Source organism: Myxocyprinus asiaticus, chromosome 11 (genome assembly GCF_019703515.2).
Source record: "Myxocyprinus asiaticus isolate MX2 ecotype Aquarium Trade chromosome 11, UBuf_Myxa_2, whole genome shotgun sequence".
NCBI lineage: Eukaryota > Metazoa > Chordata > Actinopteri > Cypriniformes > Catostomidae > Myxocyprinus > Myxocyprinus asiaticus.
The window spans coordinates 41,547,383-41,567,102 of NC_059354.1; the positions used below are offsets into that span (position 1 = coordinate 41,547,383).

General features: G+C 37.9%; 1 protein-coding gene across 1 annotated transcript in view; it reads left to right on the top strand.

The window, feature by feature from the left end:
- Positions 1-19,720, top strand: part of LOC127448033 (3-hydroxyisobutyryl-CoA hydrolase, mitochondrial-like) — a 56,788-nt gene that overhangs the window by 8,133 nt on the left and 28,935 nt on the right. The window contains exons 4-6 of the mRNA XM_051710296.1: positions 3,265-3,349; positions 3,714-3,794; positions 3,886-3,936. Coding sequence (XP_051566256.1) covers positions 3,265-3,349; positions 3,714-3,794; positions 3,886-3,936 — 217 coding nt within the window. The remainder of the gene's footprint in view (positions 1-3,264; positions 3,350-3,713; positions 3,795-3,885; positions 3,937-19,720) is intronic.

Consider the following 19,720-nt stretch of genomic DNA (forward strand, 5'->3'; position numbering starts at 1 on the left):
TTTAATTTCAGTTTTTATTTTTTTTTTTTTTTTTTACATTTGGCTTTAGTTGGACGTGTCCTTGGTGTTATTGTCTTGCTGGAAAGTCCAGCGATCACTGAGCTTCAGTTTGCACACCGAAGGCATCACATTTTTGCCAAAATGGCCTGATACCTGAAAGAATCTGTGACTTAATCGGGATAGCCATTTCCTGCATCTGCAAAACACCCCCATAACAGGACTGACCCACCTCCATGCATGACCGTGGGGATAGTGCCGTTCTTGTCATCACCTTGCTTTTCTTACTCTTAGAAAAGTGGGTCTAAAACTCATTTTCAGTTTAGTGCCATAGGTCCATTAAAACCTTCCAGGACTTCACAGGTCTTTCCAAATTCCTTCTTGAATATTCAAGTCAACATTCCCCAAGAAGGTTGCTGTTGTGCCATATTTTAAAAATGTATGAATGGTGCTGCCAGCTTTATCTATTGGAAATTGAAGTGCCTTGGAAATATTTTTAGCCATGACCTTTATTGTGTAATGAAATGATCTCCTCTATTAGCTTTTGTGACAGCTTATTTTTAATTGCATTTTTTGCATAGAAATACTTTTTTGCTGACAACGCTAAACTTAAATGTTAACTTAAATAAGTGTCATTGTAGAGTGATGGCTTAATTTTGTTTTAAAACAATTACTTGTGTAGCCTTATATATTTAAGAAACAGCTACATGCAATGACTTGGCTGTATTTATAAAAAAAAAAAAATAAAAAAAATCCTGCTATTCAGAAATATTATGTTATATATTCAAACTATGACTTTGAATGTGTCACTCAACTGATATAGATGTATTGTTTAAAAATTCTGGGTCATCAGAAAATCTTGCCTTTGTAGAACGATCGCTGGAGACAAAAGAAACAAAAAATCATAACATCAATCTTAACATAACACATCAAGGACTGACAAATGATGAAGAAAATGAAAGGGTATTTATACACAAGGAAACTAATGAGGGAATGGAAGGCAGGTGCCGATGATGATGAACAGATGGAAGTGATTAGGGCAGTGAACTATGGGAAACATAGTGCAGGGGAAAACTTCAAAATAAGAGTCCTTGAAGAAAATGAGGGAGACAGACTGTGACAAATATCAGTTATGAAAATTTAATTTAATATTATAGGTATTATTTACAAACTGTACATTTGGGTGTCCAGCTATATGACCCAGGTTGCACAAATGCCTGTTTTTCCCATTCTGTATGTATCACTTGATATAAAAACTAAAATAAAAACTAAATATAATAAAAAACTAACTATAAAATATTTAAAAACTAAAACTCACAAAGAACTAACAAACAAAATGAAAACTAAACTAAACTGGAGCAAAAAATAACTAAATAGATATAAAAACAAAAACAATTTTTTTTTTTTAAACTATTATAACCTTGGAACCGGGAGAAGAGTAGTGAGGAGAGCACACATCCCCGGGGAGCACCAAAGCTTATTGGACATGTGCTGGAAGTTAATATCCCCAGTCTCATTAACTGCTGCCTATCTGTCAGAAAGCTGGTGATCCACTGACTAATACAGGTGGGAACCGAGAGCTGGTTTAATTTATTCCATAGGAGAGCAGGGATGATGGTGTTGAAAGCCAAACTGCTGTCCACAAATAGGAACCTTGCATAAGTCCCTGGTCTGTCTAGATGTTGCAGTATGTAATGCAGTCCCATATTGACTGCATCATCCACCGACCTGTTAGCTCGATAGGCAAACTGCAGGGGATCCAGAAAAGGTCCAGTGATGTCCTTCAGGTGGGCCAACACCAGTCTCTCAAATGACTCCATGACCACAGATGTCAGGGTGACAGGTCTGTAGTCATTAGTCCTGCAATCTTGGGTTTCTTTGGGACAGGGATGATGGTGGAGTGTTTGAAGCAGCTGGGAACTTCACAGCGCTCCAGTGATGTGTTGAAGATCTGTGTGAAGATGGGGGCCAGCTGGTCAGCACAGGCTTTTAGACAAGAGGGTGAAACACCTTCTGGGCCCTGTGCTTTCCTTGTCTTCTGTTTCCAGAAGACCCAGCACACATCCTCTTCACAGATCTTAAAAGCAGTTTGAGTAGCAGGAGGGGGAGGAGGGGGTTGCAGGAGGTGTTGGTGTTTGTGTGAAGTGAATGTCACAGCTGGTGTGGGGTGTGAGACTGGGCTTTTCAAATCTACAGTAAAACACATTCAGGTCGTCAGCCAATTGTTGATTCCCTACAGTGTTGGGGGATGGTGTCTTGTAGTTGGTAATGTCTTTCAGGCCACTCCACACTGATGCAGGGTCGTTAGCTGAAAAGTTGTTTTAGTAGCTTCTTTTAGCCGCCCTAATCTCTTTGTCAGTGTGTTTTTGTCCTGATTATACAAGATTTTATCCCCACTTCTGTAAGCATCCTCTTTGGCCGGACAAAGCTGCCTGAGTTTTGCTGTAAACCATGGTTTGTCATTGCTCTATGTTAAATAAGTCCTAGTAAGAATGCACATGTCCTCACAGAAACTGATATATGATGTCACAGCATCTGTGAGCTTGTCCAGGTCGGTAGCTGCAGCTTCAAAAACACTCCAGCCAGTGCAGTCAAAACAAGCTTGTAGTTCCAGCTCTGCTTCATTGGTCCATCACTTTACAGTCTTAACTACAGGTTTAGTTGATTTTAGTTTCTGCCTGTAGATTGGAAGAAGATGAACCAGACAGTGATCAGAGATTCCCAAAGCTGCTCTAAGGACAGAGCGATATGCATACTTTAATGTAGTGTAACAGTGATCCAGTATATTTCTGTCTCTGGTTGGGCATGTAATGTGCTGTATTTGGGCAGTTCACGTGTGAGGTTTGCTTTGTTAAAGTGTTAAATGTTAGTTCATTTTAGTTAACTAATGTTAGCATATACAACTTTGATTTTAAAAACTTTGTTAGTATATTTTGAAATGAACATTAATCAAGATTAATTAATGCTGTAAAAGTATTGTTCATTGTTAGTTCATGTTAGCTAATGTTGTTAACTAATGTTAACAAATGTAACCTATTTTTAAAGTGTTACTTAGTAATCACGATCAACTGGAAAGGTCATTAATAAGTCATGGAAATTCATTGGGCAAAAAGAGTGGGAATTTGGTATTTTAAATTGTCCTTACATTATCATCTGCAATCCTGTGTTATTCAAACCCAGTATAATGCTTTAAAATAAACTATGATTTATAACTCATCTAATAGCTCAGTTCTGTTGACTTGTGCTAATTATGTGTTGTTTTTATAGAAATGGGACAAATACTCAGAAACAGATATAGTGATCATTAAAGGAGCTGGGGGTAAGGCATTCTGCGCTGGTGGGGATATAAGAGGTAATTGCTGTTTGGAGATACTCAAAAATCAGATGTTGTCATGATAAAAAAAAAAAATATATATATATATATATATATATATATATATATATATATATATATATATATATTCTCTGATGAAGTCTGTTTACCTGCACGTAATTTCACGTAAATTATTTCAACTTTTTATTATTATTATAATACTGTATGTCTTTTCTCTTTTTCTTTATTATGCCTATGTAAAGCACTTTGAATTACAGTTGTTTTGAAATATGATACATTAATAAACCTGCCTTGCCTTGTCATCAGTGGATACATGGATAATGTAATGAAATACAGAACTGGAGTTCACACTGAATTAAAATATTTCCATTGTTTTGCCCAGCTGTCAAGGATGCTGGAAAAGCTGGAGATTCTCTGGCTCAAGACTTCTTCCATGAAGAGTACATTCTGAACAACACTACTGGTATGTTTTCACAGTTCTGTCCCTAGTTTTAAGGTTTTCTGAAGACAGTTTTGTATTTATTCATTTTGTAATTTATTTAAACTATTTTTAGGTACATATCAGAAACCATATGTGGCCCTAATTGATGGGATTACAATAATAAGTAGTTTTCTTAAATTGTCACCAATGTCTTGCTAAACAAGTTTGCCACCAGATAGTGTTGTCTATCTTAAATTAGGGATTTAGGGTCAGTGACAATGTTGGTGTGGGGCCCATTGTACAAAGGCACCTGGGCAGAGGTGGGTAGCGTAGCCAAAAACTGTACTAGTAAAAGTCTTTTAAAAATTAATTACTCATGTTCTACATGAAAGTACTAATGTTTTTTTGTGGTATTTTTCCCCTTTTTTACCCAGTTTGGAATGCCCAATTCCCAATGTACTACTTAAGTCCTTGTGGTAACGTAGTGATTTGCCTCAATCCAGGTGGCGGAGGACGAATCTCAGTTGCCTCTGTGTCTGAGACCGTCAACCCTCACATCTTATCATGTGGCTTGTTGAGCGCGTTGCCACAGGGACATAGCGCGTGTGGAGGCTTCACGCCATCCACTGCGGCATCCACACTCAACTCACCACGCACCCCACCAAGAACGAACCACAAGCGACCACAAGGAGGTTACCCCATGTGACTCTACCCTCCCTAGCAACTGGGCCAATTTGGTTGCTTAGGAGACCTGGCTGGAGTCACTCAGCACACCCTGGGATTTGAACTAGCGAACTAGTGAACTCCAGGGGTGGTAGCCAGTGTCTTTTACCACTGAGCTACCCAGGACCCCTAAAAGTACTAATGTTACTAATGAGTAAGAGTAAATAAGTATCGAATTACTCAAGTAGTTAATTACTTCCAATCGGATTATTAATATCAACACCTCGTGTGCATGAATCATGCGTCTATGTGATCCTCTATACTCTCTGTTAAAGTGATAGTTTAAAAATTAATATTATGATAAAATTTATTCACCCTCATGTTCTAAACCAGTATGACTTGGACACAATGAACATGATTAAGGAGATGTTAGACAGAATTTTAGCCACAGTCACCTTTCACTTCCATTTTTTTGTCATTTTTGAAAGTGAATGGTGAATGAGGATGTCAGTCCCTCACATTGTGCCTAACACCTTGATTTTTGGTTCCAGAGAAGATGAAGACATAAGGTTTGGAACAACGAGAGTGAGTCTAAATTATGAATATTATCATTTATCATACCTAAAATCATTTCTGCAGAGCTACATTCCCACCAGAAGCCTGCGGTCGGCTAATGAGCGGTGCCTTGTTGTACCAACACAAAGAATCTCCAAAACACTTGCCCGGACTTTCGGTTTCACTGTAACTCGTTGGTGGAATGACCTTCGGAACTCCATCCGTGAAGCAGACTCACTTTCTGTCTTCAAAAAAAGGCTAAAAACACATCTTTTTACATGAGCACTTAACCATGCACTCATAACAAAAATAATAATAATTATGTATATTCATGTTGCACTCTAATCTGTCTGGGATACTACTATTCTGATGCTAGTGAAACTTTGTAATGCAGCACTTTTCGTACTGCTGTCTCCTTCAGATGAATCACTTATGATGTATTATTCCTCTTTTGTAAGTCACTTTGGATAAAAGCGTCTGCCAAATGAATAAATGTAATTTATGGGTGAACTCTCACTTTAAGGATGCTTGACAGATTGGGTCTGAAAATTAGAAGAAATGTTTGGAAACGTTCCAAGCAATTATTACAGAAATAAATTAAACAGTGTCTCTCAGGCTCAGTTATATTAATATCTATTACTGTACATTGTATATTGTTAGTTATGAATCAAAGGAGGATTGTGCATTATTAACGCCTAATGTCACTATTTCACAACTTTTTAAAGTCCTGCATGCATTCTTAGTTCAGTATATTCTGTGGCTTACAGTATATACACTGACAAAAGGATTTAGATCATTAGTGTACAATGAAAAGTTAAGTTGCACCTTATCTCTGTGTTTAGAGGCGCGTTTAGGCTTATTTTAGTTCAGAGTTCGTTTCTGTTGTCCTTAAGAAAAACACAATGCATGTGTGTTGATCAGCAGAGTAGTGATGGAAAGGATTGGATCATTTTACTGACTTGGATCTTTGAGTCTCGTTCAGCAAAATGAACAAATCTTTTTTCAAGTCATTTCGTTCATTTGAGCAGAATGAAATTATAATGTTGCATTTTCAATAGTCACCCACCATTAAACCTACTCTTAAAAGTACATTTTCTCCAAAAAAGTTACTCAAGTAAATGTAATGGAGTAAATGTAGTGTGTTACTACCCACCTCTGCGCCTGAGTTTGTTCCTGGCAGGCATCAGATGCTCTAACCCTGCCCCATCCCTAATCCTAAACATATGGAGCCTTTAAGGCTGAGTTGCCTGCCAGGAACAACTCGAGACACCTTTTTTCTATTGCACAATGTGGGCCAGTTTGTCTTGTAAATAAATATAAATGTGAGACATTTGATAGTGATAACTGTCACAGTGGACACTCTTGCTGCCATTGTCTTTATAAATAATGCACAAAGGAATGGTCTACTGTTAAGAGTCTGCTGTTATTATTTGTAAACGGATGCATAAAAATACTAAACCATAAGAACGTATTAGATGAATGTCAATATTTGGCAGTGATCTTTTGCAATTCTGAGCTACAATCAAGCTGTGATGCACTATGAGTCATAAACCCTCTTTTTAATCCTTTTAATTTCTATCCTGCGCTTATGTATTTTATCCAGTAGGGGTCAGCAAGAGCTGCTCTTCCACACGATCTTACTGTTTATGAATCAGTTCTTAAGTGTCCTCTGATTGGTAGAATATGGATTTGTTGCTTCTGCTGTCTTGCTTTTAGTAACACTTTACATCATTTTCATGTTGCATTATAATTAATTACATTAGCAATACCAGTGTGCATTTACAAGCTGCATATTGCATATTCATCATGTTTTTCATTTGTATTACTAAGAACTTATGTAATTACACTGCAACATGAATATTAATGTAAAGTGTGACCTTGCTTTGTTTAGTTTGTTTCAATCAAGCAGTTTGAAATATTGCTCTCTTCATAGTTTCATGCAGTTTTGGCAGTAAGAATGCATATGACAGCAGTGGAATCTTTCACCTCCTGATATTTGATTGATCAGTGATTTTATGAAGACTCAGGCGCTCCTCTTCCTCTTTCTGCTTCTTCCTCTCTTTTTCCACTCCTCTTATTCCTCTTCTTTTTCCTTATCATCTTCCTCTTTCTTCCTCTTTTTCCTCCTCTGCTTTTCCTCTAACTGTCTTCTTCCTTTGCTTTTTCCTTGTTCTCCTCTTTCTCTGCTTCTTTTTGCTTCTTCATCTCTTCCTCTTCTTCTTCCTCTCCTTTCTCTGCTTCTTCCTCTTCCTGTCCTCTTCCTCTTCTTTCTCTTGTTACTCTCCTCTTTCTCTGCTACTTTTTGCTTCTTTCTCCTCTTCCTGTCCTCTACCTCTGCATTTTCCTCTTCTTTCTCTTGTTCCTCTCCTCTTTCTCTGCTTCTTTCTGCTTCTTCCTCTCTTATTCCTTTTTTTCTTCATCTTGACAGTTTTCTGGACTTCAGCTTGAACTGCTCAATCTACACACTGGAGGTAAATTCATTCTTTGTGTTGTTGTTGTTGTTGTTGTTGTTGTTGTTTTTAATATACTTTAAGTCACCAGAAAAACATGCACACTTAAGCCCCAGTCATACTACACTTTGCGCTCCATTCACTCCAATTCAATTGCATCCAAATACAATAGACTGGAAACACAAGCTCATGCGAAGAAATTCCCCTCATACTTGGTTAACAGCAGTCTTCCATAATCCCTTTTTAGAGATGTTTGGAGGACATAATAATAGTCATATCAAAATAAGTGAAATCATCATGAACATCAAAATGATTTTCCTCAGTAGTCCACTTGAAGCTCTGTTTTTGGAAGGCTGTTAGTAATGGAACAAATATGTAATAACTCACAAGTGGGGTAATATCATACCTCATGCCTGCAGTGTATCAGTAGGAGGCACAATGTGATCTATGAGCATGTCTTTGATCCCATTCACTAGCCTGTCAGACGGAGGCCACAACCACACCTTTAAAACTTTTCTGCCCGTCGTTATCAGCTTTTCCTGGACAGTGCTTTTTCCTGCATATTTCCAGTACTTGTAAAAAGGTTCTCTTTTTAGCTGATAAAACGAAAAAAAGTTTTGTACAAATTCTAATGTATGCTGTTATTTTAAGCAAAAGGTGAATGGACCAAATATTAAGAGGTTCTGGAATTCATGTGATCTTTTTGTAGTACATATACAGTATATATATATATATATATATATATATATATATATATATATATATATATATATATATATATAATATTATTTACTCAATTTGTAAAACATTTTTATTAAAAAAGCATTTTCACTGGTGGTCTCAGACTTTTGGACCCCACTGTAATTGTGCTTTAAGTGTGCAGTGTGTGTGTGTGTGTGTGTGTGTGTGTGTGTGTGTGTGTGTGTTTAGGCCTCTGGCACTGCTGTGTTTTCAGATTGAGTTAAGGTGCGGTCGCTAGACGTATGACAAATATGGGATACAGGATATGATGTTATCCTCTATTTTGATTTATATCAAACACTGCTGAAAGCTATTTGGTTCATTAAATGAAGCTTAACATTGTCTTTGTGTTTGTTTTTGAGTTGTCACAGTATGCAATAGACTGGCATATCTTAAGGTCAATATTAGGTCAAAAATTGTAAAAAAAGAAACAGCTTTCTCTAGAAACTCATCAGTCAATCATTGTTTTGAGGAATGAAGGCTATACAATGCTTGAAATTGCCACAAAACGGAAGATTTCGTACAAAGGTGTACACTACAGTCTTCAAAGACAAAGGACAACTGGCTCTAACAAGGACAGAAAGAGATGTGGAAGGCCAGATGTACAACTAAACAAGAGGATAAGTATATCAGAGTCTCTAGTTTGAGAAATAGATGCCTCACATGTCCTCAGCTGACAGCTTCATTGAATTCTACCCGCTCAACACCAGTTTCATGTACAACAGCAAAGAGAAGACTCAGGGGTGCAGGCCTTATGGGAAGAATTGCAAAGAAAAAGCCACTTTTGAAACAGAAAAACAAAAAGAAAAGGTTAGAGTGGGCAAAGAAACACAGACATTGGACAACAGATAATTGGAAAAGAGTGTTAAGGATCTTAACCCCATTGAGCTTTTGTGGGATCAGCTAGACTGTAAGGTGTGTGAGAAGTGCCCGACAAGACTCTATAGCAAGTGCTACAGGAAGTGTGTGAGGTGAAATGTCACCTGAGTATCTGGACAAACTGGTAGCTAGAATGCCAAGGATCTGCAAAGCTGTCATTGCTGTACTTGGTGGATTTTGTGATGAGAAACTCTTTGAAGTAGTTTAAAAAATGTTCATATTGTAATAGTAATTTTTCATGTTATTAATGTCCTGACTATACTTTATGATCAGTTGAATGCCACTTTGGTGAATAAAAGTACTAATTTCTTTCCATAAGAGCAAAATCTGTACATTATTCCAAACTCTTGGCCGCCATTGTATGTTCTGCTGTTTTTGATAGTGTGATGAAGAGGAAGGCGTAGCCGGGCTGTGAGGGTGCACACCTGGCACTGAGTTGCCCCATTCAGCGGGAGAGAGATAAGGAGCAGCCGGGGACGCCAGAGAGAGAGAGAGAGAGAGAGAGAGAGAGAGGCACGCAGCAGTGTTTGTGTGTGCGTGTTTATGTTTTAGTTATGCTGAAAAGCACATTTATGTTGTGTTTTGTTGAATTAAAAGTCTTTTGGTTGGATTTTGCCATCTCCCGCTTCCTCCTTTGTTGAAGAGATACAAACCCTGTTACAGATAGGTATTGTTTTTCATCCTGGAGGAGATACTTAAATTTAGAAGCTGGCTGCACACTAAGTTTTCTATCAGATTCCAGCCAAACATTTCTGAGAATAGATGAGAGTTTCCAGTTATTCTAGATGAATGATTCAATGTGCCTAGTTATAGCATATGTTTCCTGTTTGACTCAGAAATAAGTTATCAAATGAAAACAAAAATTCTATTATATCAGAAGTATTCACACAGCAGGTAAAGGTGATGTGTCATTTCTGTGCCACTAGTGCAGAGCCAAACGGGATCAGAAAAAGTATGATTTTTTTCAAACGTGTTTGTTGCCAATCATTCCTACTGCCCCTTCCGGCGTGTCTCCATCTACCACTCAAAGGACTTCCGTTTGATGCAAAATTAGATGTTAAGCAGAATATCTGAGCTGTTGTCAGGCAGAGTATGCTGAGTTGCTTAAAAAGGACTATAAAACCATCATAAAAGTAGTCCATACCACTTGTGCGATATTCCATATGATGCCATATGATAGCTTTATGTGAGGACCAGTCTGGAATTTAAATTGTAAATTGTCTTCATTTGTTCAGAATGTTAGAGATGGTTGTTCTCACTCTAAGATGTAATCAGTGTAATGAGTTTATGTGAGATTTTTCATGTAGAGGACATGTGTGCTCTTATCATAACATGCATCTCAAATCCACAGGAATTGGTTATAATTGTGTTTTAATGAGCAGCCCCATTGAGCTTGCAGCCCCATGGGGTCTCGTAATTACTGATTTTGTAATGTCTATCTTGTCAAACATGATGAGTCCGTGTCAGTCATGTGTAGTGATCTAATGAGTCACATCAGCTAAATTTATTGAAGTGAAGAGTACAATGATGCTGTCTTAGACCTGTCGGTCATTTGTAGTTGCATTCAGTTAAGGATCAATCTTTATTATGAGCGAGTTGGGTGTGACGACAAAGAATAAGTTGTAAGCACATGTTGGCCCTGACAGTACAGGGTTATTTTCTTTTCCATATGTCATTCCCAGTTTTGTTTTAGGTTTATTTATCTCTAGACTGTTAGTTAAAGGCTGTCTAGGTTTATTTTAAATATAGCCAAAATGTTTGTATCACTTTGTCATTTGAATTTCATTTTGATATTCAATTACAGTTTAGTTTTTATTTTGGTTTTGTATTAGTTTTAGTTTACATTCATTTAAAAACAGCACCACAAATTGTTCCATCTGCACATGACGATACACTCAACACTGGCAGAAAGTGCAACAAATAAACTGTGGTTGGTTGTTTTAGATGTCAGTCAGATGGCTGCTTATTTGGTGGTTATTTTTGAAAAACAATCTACAGGATGCCTAAAGTCATGCCTAGGGGATTTATTATATCAGACCATCCAACTTGGTTGAAAATATGAAAACTACAGTGATTTTCTCTGTGATTTGAGTTTTATTTTGTACATCAGTGCACATTTGTAGTTTCAGTGTATTTTTGTTCTTTTGCAAAAAAAAAAAAAAAAAATCTTTGACATTTAAATGGGTTTTATCATATACATTTATTAAATTTTTTCCTTGGTGGTCGACTGATAGTGTTTTTTTTTTAATGGCTGAAACTAATACCGATATCTAGAGAGAGCCAATGGCTAATATAATTTTGCTTAACTGAATACGTAGTATTACAATTCTGTTATTTTCTTAATTTCTTTTTCTAAATCTCCCTACACTAAAAAATTCAGTAGATTTTGAAACTGGCTACCACTTGTTCTTCGGCCTAGCTGCCAATGTCAGTAATCTCAAAATGGACAAATCTTGGCTAATTAATCAGTCTATCACCAGTGCAAATAAGATTTGGTGACATTTAGGCTGTCTTCAAGTCATCCAGACTATCAGCTGTCTGCTGATCTTGGCATGTTTTTGTACTCGCTGCTTTTTTATAATGCTGCACGATGTGTGCACAGGCTTTGAAATGTGCAAGTGTATTAAGATATAGTGTGATGTACATCAGTGGACTGTTTGTTATTTCATTCCTGCGTCTGCAGATTAGACAGTGCTGTCGTGATTCTAGATCTCTACTAAATCACCAAACATGCTGTTGGTGCTTCACTATGGCAACAGTGCTTTAAGGAGAGTCCAACACTGTGCATATAGTACACGACATTCCACTTTAAAGGAATAGCTAAAATTCTGTTATTATTTACTCACCCTCATGCCCCTCATGCTGTTTTTTTTTTTTTTTCTATGGAACTCAAAATTAGAAATTTTGAAGACTCTCATTGCAGCTCATTTCCTTATGGCAGTTCATTGTGGCTGTCAGCCTCTGAAAATGAAAAAATACAAATACAAAAAAAGCACCAGAAAATTAATCTTTATCTTGCATGCACTATATTCTAAGTCTTCTGAAGCCATAGAGTAGCTTTATGTGAGTTGTTAACTCGAGAACCACTGTGACCAGATCGTTGAGTCAGTTCTCAAGAACTGGATCAGTTCAATTCTTGAGCAAAATTTTCATCAGAATCAGATTCGTGAACATATCGTTCAGTCAGATTCGTGAACAAGTAGTTCAGTCAGATTTGTGAACAGATCATTCAGTCAGATTCGTGAACAAGTAGTTCAGTCAGATTTGTGAACAGATCATTCAGTCAGATTCGTGAAAAAGTTGTTCAGTCAGATTCGTGAACAAGTAGTTCAGTTAGATTTGTGAACAGCTCGTTCAGTCAGATTTGTGAACAGATCATTCAGTCAGATTCGTGAACAAGTAGTTCAGTCAGATTTGTGAACAGATCATTCAGTCAGATTCGTGAAAAAGTTGTTCAGTCAGATTCGTGAACAAGTAGTTCAGTTAGATTTGTGAACAGCTCGTTCAGTCAGATTTGTGAACAAGTCATTCAGTCAGATTCGTGAACAGATTGTTCAGTCAGATTTGTGAAGTCATTCAGTCAGGTTCATGAACAAATCGAATCATGAACTAACTATTTTGTTATATTTGTGAACAAATCATTCAGTCAGATTTATGAACTAGTTTGTGATAAAGATAGGTTTGTAGGCACTGGAGGAGTCAGGAGACAGCGTGAGTGTTTTATTCTTCAAACTTAAAGGGCTGAAGAGCCAGATACCAATGGGTGATCCACACGTTAGTATCCTTGATGCGGTGGAGCCACTGCAGAGGTGCGTGATCGGAACTGAGCGTGAAGGCCCGCCCCGGCAGGTAGTAGCGGAGGGTAAGAACAGCCCACTTAATCGCAAGACACTCCTTCTCGATGGTACAATAATTTGTCTCCCTAAAGGAGAGCTTGCGGCTAATAAATAGCACTGGCCGTTCTTCCCCTCCCACTTCCTGCGAGAGCACCACACCCAGCCCCCTGTCAGATGCATCAGTCTGCAAAATAAAGGGGAGAGAGAAGTCAGGTGTATGTAAAAGTGGCCCCCCACACAGTGCAGACTTTACCTTAAGGAAAGCCTGTTGGCACGCCTCTGTCCACTGGACCGGATCGGGAGCCCCCTTTTTAGTAAGGTCAGTCAGCGGGCTGGTGACATCAGAATAGCTAGGCACAAACCTTCGGTAGTAGCCAGCCAGCCCCAAAAACTGCTTTACCTCCTTTTTGGTCTTGGGCACCAGGCAGGCTGCGATCGCTGTGGTTTTGTTAACCTGTGGACGCACCTGCCCCTGACCCATAGTAGAACCCCAGATACCTAACTTCCACCCGCCCAGAAATGTGGCCGGGGCTCCAAACAAACCAAACGGAAGCATCACAAATTGGTGTAATCCGAACGGTGTGGAAAAAGCCATCTTTTCTTGGGATATTGGAGTTAAAGAGATCTGCCAATAACCCTTTGTTAAGTCCAGCATCGAGTAAAATTGAGCCGTGCCCACCCGATCAAGTAACTCATCAATTCGCAGCATCGGATAAGCATCAAATTTGGACAGCGCATTCACTTTCCGTTAGTCAACACAGAACCGGACCGAGCCGTCGCTCTTCGGTACCAGAACTACCAGGCTGGCCCAATCGCTGTGCGACTCCTGTATTATGCCCATTTCAAGCATTGCCTCTAATTCTATAGTTCAGAAAATTTTAAAAAGCGGATAAATGCACAAGCATGAGAACTTCACGAATATTTAGTGTGTCTGATATCAACATGTAGGGACACTTATGAGAAGCACGAACATCTGCAGCTCAGGTTAACACAGGTAATCTACTAAATAACAGACAGTTCTGCTCGAATTGTTGCTTTTGTGCTTAGATTAAATTTCATATGCATCTGGGAGAAATAGTGTGCCGTTTAATTTTTTCGCGCTTTCTTTGTCTTTTCTGACTTTGTTGTGCTTTAATGTTGTGCAGGACATAGTGATTGATGTTCTGTATGTCGTCATGAAACAGCGTCGCTCCCTTCAAAATCTGATCACAAGTGGTCACAGGAGATGCATTTATGTAAGACCAGGTGTAAACAGCGATGTGTCTCACGTGACCACATGTGATCGGATCACCCAAGACGCATCTTAATACCAGAAGTATGTCTCAGCTATTGTCATTCACTGCAGACTCTGAATGAGAGCTCTTAATGAGAACGGCATTTCCTCTGAAGCTGTACAGCGTCCTTCACTCCTGCATGCCTTGGGCGAAGACTCCCTGCCGATCTGTTGGAGTGGCAGGAAGTATTGCTAATAACAGTCTGTGACACATCTGTTTAGCGTGTGTGTGTGTGTGTGTGTGTGTGTGTGTGTGTGTGTGTGTGTGTGTGTGCATTTGAATGAGTGAATGTCCACTGGTGTCTGGGCACCATCACATTTTAATTCCATTAAGAGCCTATGTATCTCAACGCCAACTGAATGAATAATCCTCTTTGGCTTTGCACTTGTCTTAATGGTTTATTCTGCTTTAAGGCGGCCTGCCTCATCTGTCTCAGAGCTGGGTAGATCATTGTAGTTCTTCCTCGATATGAGGATATTTCAAAGCTACAATATGGCACTGCTTAAGATGGGCCACTGTGCTCAACTTTTGTCATCCATTAATCGACTAGTCAATTAATGAGGTCAAGTAGGTTATTGAGATTTTTTTCTTATATAATTTTTCTTTGGTATTTTTAATGAAATTTCTTTTAGAATGTTTTCCATGTTCTGTGCTGTAGCACTTCCCATTGGATAAGTTGCTTTAAATTCATCCTATTTAAAGCAACGTCGCCACAACCAATGTCGCCACAACTGCATCAGTCTATCCATTTTTTTAGCATCCTGCCATGCGTTTTTAAGTTGCTATGTCTGGTTAAAAATAAAAAACAATTCCAAAATAGTTGGGACAGTATGGAAAATGCTAATAAAAACAAAAAGGAGTGATTTATAAATTCTATTCACCCTGTGCTATATTGAATGCACTACAACAACACATATACGGCAATGAAGGCCCAGTACAGTTGCGCAGCTGACGACCTTTCAATATAGCACAGGGTGAATAGAAATTGCAAATTATTCCTTTTTGTTTTAATTAGCATTTTCCATACTGTCCCAAATTTTTTGGGAATTGGGGTTTTAGTTCATATTCTAAAACCCCAATTTTGAGACCACTGCATTCTGTTGCGCTCCGTCTTGATGTTTTGAACACAAGAATGAGTTACATGTAAACACCCAATAAAGTATGCTTAGTTTTTTGTGAGCCAATACAGATTTTGTCATCAGCACAGTGCGCACAAACTGTCTGCGTGCACCCCAGTTTTCTTGTTTTTTACAGTCAGCGTCTGTTTGGGAAAAAGATGCAAACAGGGAAATTCACTTATATAGTCTTCTTGTAGGCAAAGGTAAAATCATGATAATGATTAAAATGTTTGATATATAATTCAAACTAACACATGTCTGGGTGTACAACATTTTCCAAAAATATCTTCTGGGATGTTTTTTTTCTTAAAAGATTAGTCATTAGTTCAAAGGCCTGATAACAAACTCATGAATGGAAACAGGAGTGATAGAGCAGGGAGAAATCTACAATATTCAGTGTTGTGAGTCCCAGGGTAAAAGGAGTGCAAAAATCTTCTCCAAAAAAAAGCAAAATTTCATGCAGGGGTTGCTGTCAGAAACCGCATAGCTGGTCTGCATCAGGCCAGCTGTAGCTATTCTGAAGACCCTAAATGCAGAGAAAATTCCTATTTTTCTGTTAATAGAATAGGTCAACACTTTGAAACAACAGGTATGGAAGGCCCAAAGCCTCTTCATGCAGGGATGACCACCTTCTGAAAGTTCTCAAAGACAGGAAAAAAACGGGTGCTGGTACTGGTGAGCTGCTTCATGTGAAAAGTCAACTAATGCATTGGAGTACAGGAGAATATTGCAGAAAGGCTTGCTTCCCACATTTGAAAAGTGGTTTTCTAAAGAGGAACAATAAGATGTTATTTTTCAACAAGACAATGCTCCTGCCCACACTGCAAAGACCACCAAGAGGTGGCTTAGGAACAAGTCCATCAGGCTCATGTTTTGGCCTGGTCAGAGTCCAGATTTGAACCCTATAGAGAATATTTGGTCTCATCAACTGTTTGAAGCTATCAACATTGAGTGGAGCAACATTGGCTCTACTTTCTGCAAAAAGCTGTCCACAAGTTTACCTACAAGGCTTAAACATTTTAAGAGAACAAAAGGAAAAACTATCCCATTCTAAGTTACTTTATCTATTTGTTCAGTCTTGTTGATTTCCTGACCAATGATTTGTGGTTAAGACCATTAAAAGCTTAATGATTTGCCATTTTGGGCTTGGCTCGATTAGCTTATTAGTCATTTATGCAACCTCTGTTGGCTAGTTGATTTTGAAAATGTTGTTTTGCACATTTCTAGCTATAGCATCACTTCTCTAATGTCTGCATGAGTCATATGGATATTTACTTTTTGACACTGGTTTGTCATCCTGAACAAGGTTGAAGTTTCATCTGACCTAGTTATACTGGTGTATCCCAAAAATCCTTCAGGGAAACAGGATGATTGACCTTGCTGCCATTTATCCTCCTCATCTTGGCTGTGGTTCCACCCAACATGCACAGGAACTGAATCTGGGTAATCCACAATTGTCCTGCATGATGACTATATTCACATTTTCTGCACTTATTTTTAGGGGATTATCTGCAGAATGGATTTAAGCCTGATAAAATAGAGCTGAGAAGACTGCAATTTTATTGGTAGCCGAAAGTATAATTAATTTAAATTAATCGAATTAGACAAAATATTTGATAAACAAGCACTTTTGAATTTGATGAATGGTAGACATTCAGATTCCAATGAAAGCCATCGTTAAATGTTCCAGTTTGAGTAAATGTGTTCGAACAGTGGTGATTTGGATAATCTTGATCTGTAATATGTCTGCCATAGTTTGCCGAACATTCCGTCTGCCTGCCATGGGTTAGATAAACAGGTAGCCCCGCCCCAATCTCACGCCATTGATTGTGCCAATGTCTTTTAAAAAATATGTTTTGAAAGCACCACAGAGCCAGTGTTTACTGAGTAAAGAATTAACAGAGAAAAATTACCTTTATATTGCAATGTATTCAAACAGAAATTAAATAAGAGCGATGCTTAGTCGTGTGTTGGACCATTTTTGTGGTTTCCAAAGGGGTTTAAAGAACAGATTTAGAGTTTTGAGCTTTATTTTTCAAATTGTGTGTCATGATATGCTTTAAATTCCACGCTAAGCAAATTTCTAGAGGGAATGCACCACCAACAGCATGGTAGCAGTAGCTTTGATTTGTTCCTATTGAGCTGTGGCATCTACCCACCACACCAACTGACTGACACCTTCTTTGACAATGTGCCACCCATCTGTGTTTTTGACGAAAATGCTATCCCCACCCCCACAACTTTAACCCCTCTCCTTTACCCACCCCGGCTGAAGGATTATGGGGCTATTTGTGTCTCAAAACTGTGCCGCCCATGGAACAAAGGGACTGGGTGAACAGCAAGTGTAATCTGCATTTATGATATTACATTTGCTTCCTGGAATCAGGTCAGGGGACCTAATCCTGTCATGCCTTATTCGATACAGTATGTTACCTCATCCTGGGGTGTGCAGTGAAGTGATGTAATTTTCTCATCCTTCATACAAAAAAGCACATCGGAAGGTTAATAAGATGCTCTGCAATGTGTCATTTAATAACCAAATCCTGCATTACTGAAAATGCTCTGCAGTCACTTAATTGCACAGACTGTACAGTGCATTTGATTACCGGATGCTTTTGGCATCATTTGTTACCGCATATGTGGCTTTTACCATGAAATGGCTTGCATCATCGAGCTGTTTTTGTTTATTCAAATATTTCTCAAGAGAAGGCTGGGTTGAGATGTTCCTTGTGAAACCACTTGAGTTAGTTGATCTACTCCCATATATAACAGCTGATTGTCTCTCTTTTCAATTTAAAATAATCTCCTTTGCCTGTATAATGGGCTCAAGTTGAAGGACAAAACTGCTCCTTGAAAGCATAATCTCATAGCAGATGTAGGACATCACTTTGTGGCTTATCCAGTGAATAAATGTTATAAACAGAGGCAATCCTTTTAAAGAACTGACTGTTATGGTTTGAAATCCCTAAAGAAAACAACAGAATATAGAGTGACTGCCCACTTTTTCAATGGCCTTGGTTCCACAAGTATTTTTCCCCCAATCCATTTGTTCCATAGGCATTTAAAAAAAGTAAAGAGTTCTAAATTTGAACTAACTCCAAGAATCACCACAATATTAACCCTAAAAAGGGAAAGAATATAAAGGTACCTCTGAAAATGTATTTCACATTTTTTAAATGTAATAAAAAATAAAAAAAGTTTTGCTTTTATTTTTTAAAAATACTGTCCTTTTACTTTTTCAGATAAAGAACATCTTGTAAGTAGATGCCATATTTTATATACAAAGTCACATGTCCTCAGTAATTGCGGGTACCTCCTTTTTAATATTTTTAAAAAAAGTTTGAAAGACTCACTCATTGCTCTTCTCCCCAGCCTCTTAAAGGAATAGTTCACCCAAAATTTTAAATTCTCTCATCATTTACTCACCCTCATGCTGTCCCAGATGTGTACAACTTTCTGCTGCAGAACACAAATGAAGATTTTTAGAAGAATATCTCAGCTCTGTAGTTCCATACAATGCAAGTGAATGGTAGCCAAAACTTTGAAGCTCCAAAAAGCACATAAAGGCAGCATAAAATAACCAATGAAATTCCAGTGGTTAAATCCATGTCTTCAGAAGCAAGATGATTGGTGTAGGGTAGAAACGGATCAATATTCAAGTCCTTTTTTAACTATAAATCTCCACCTTTGACCAGCCCTGACCAGTAGTTGGCGTCATGCACGAAGAATGTGAATCGCCCAAAAACAAAAGAAAAATGTGGAAATGAAAGTGGAGATTTATAGTAAAAAATTACTTAAATATTGAGCTGTTTCTCACCCACACCTATCATATCGCTTCAGAAGACATGGATTTAACCACTGGAGTTGTACAAATAATTTTATGCTCCCTTTATGAGCTTCAAAGTTTTGGTCACTATACACTTGCATTGTATGGACCTACAGATATTCTCCTAAAAAAATCTCTGGTTGTGTTCTGCAGAAGAAAGAAAGTCAAACACATCTGGGATGGCATGAGGGTGAGTAAATGATGAGAGCATTTCATTTTTGGATGAACTATCACTTTAAATGTTTGGATCCCCTTGGATTAAAAAAAAGAAAAAAAAAACTTTTTTAGAGTTAGATTTGTCTTGAAGTGTTTAAAAATTGGAAAAAGACAATGGTACAAAACTGTGTACCTAACATGTTTTATGAGGAAATGGAAGATTGATGAGGAGAATGATGCAATTGAATCTGCAACAACAATACAATATAAAATTATTAATGTACAGTTATTGTCTATACTGTAAGTATAAAAAAAACAACATGTTAGAAGTTTATAGCAAAAAATAATAAATTCAGGTTAATTGAAAATTTAGTTACTGAGATTGATTGCTGCAATTCCTATTTGTATGGCAACAGCAACTTTTCTGATTGTGGGTCTCGCTTCAAGATTGTAGTACTTCACAGGAAACT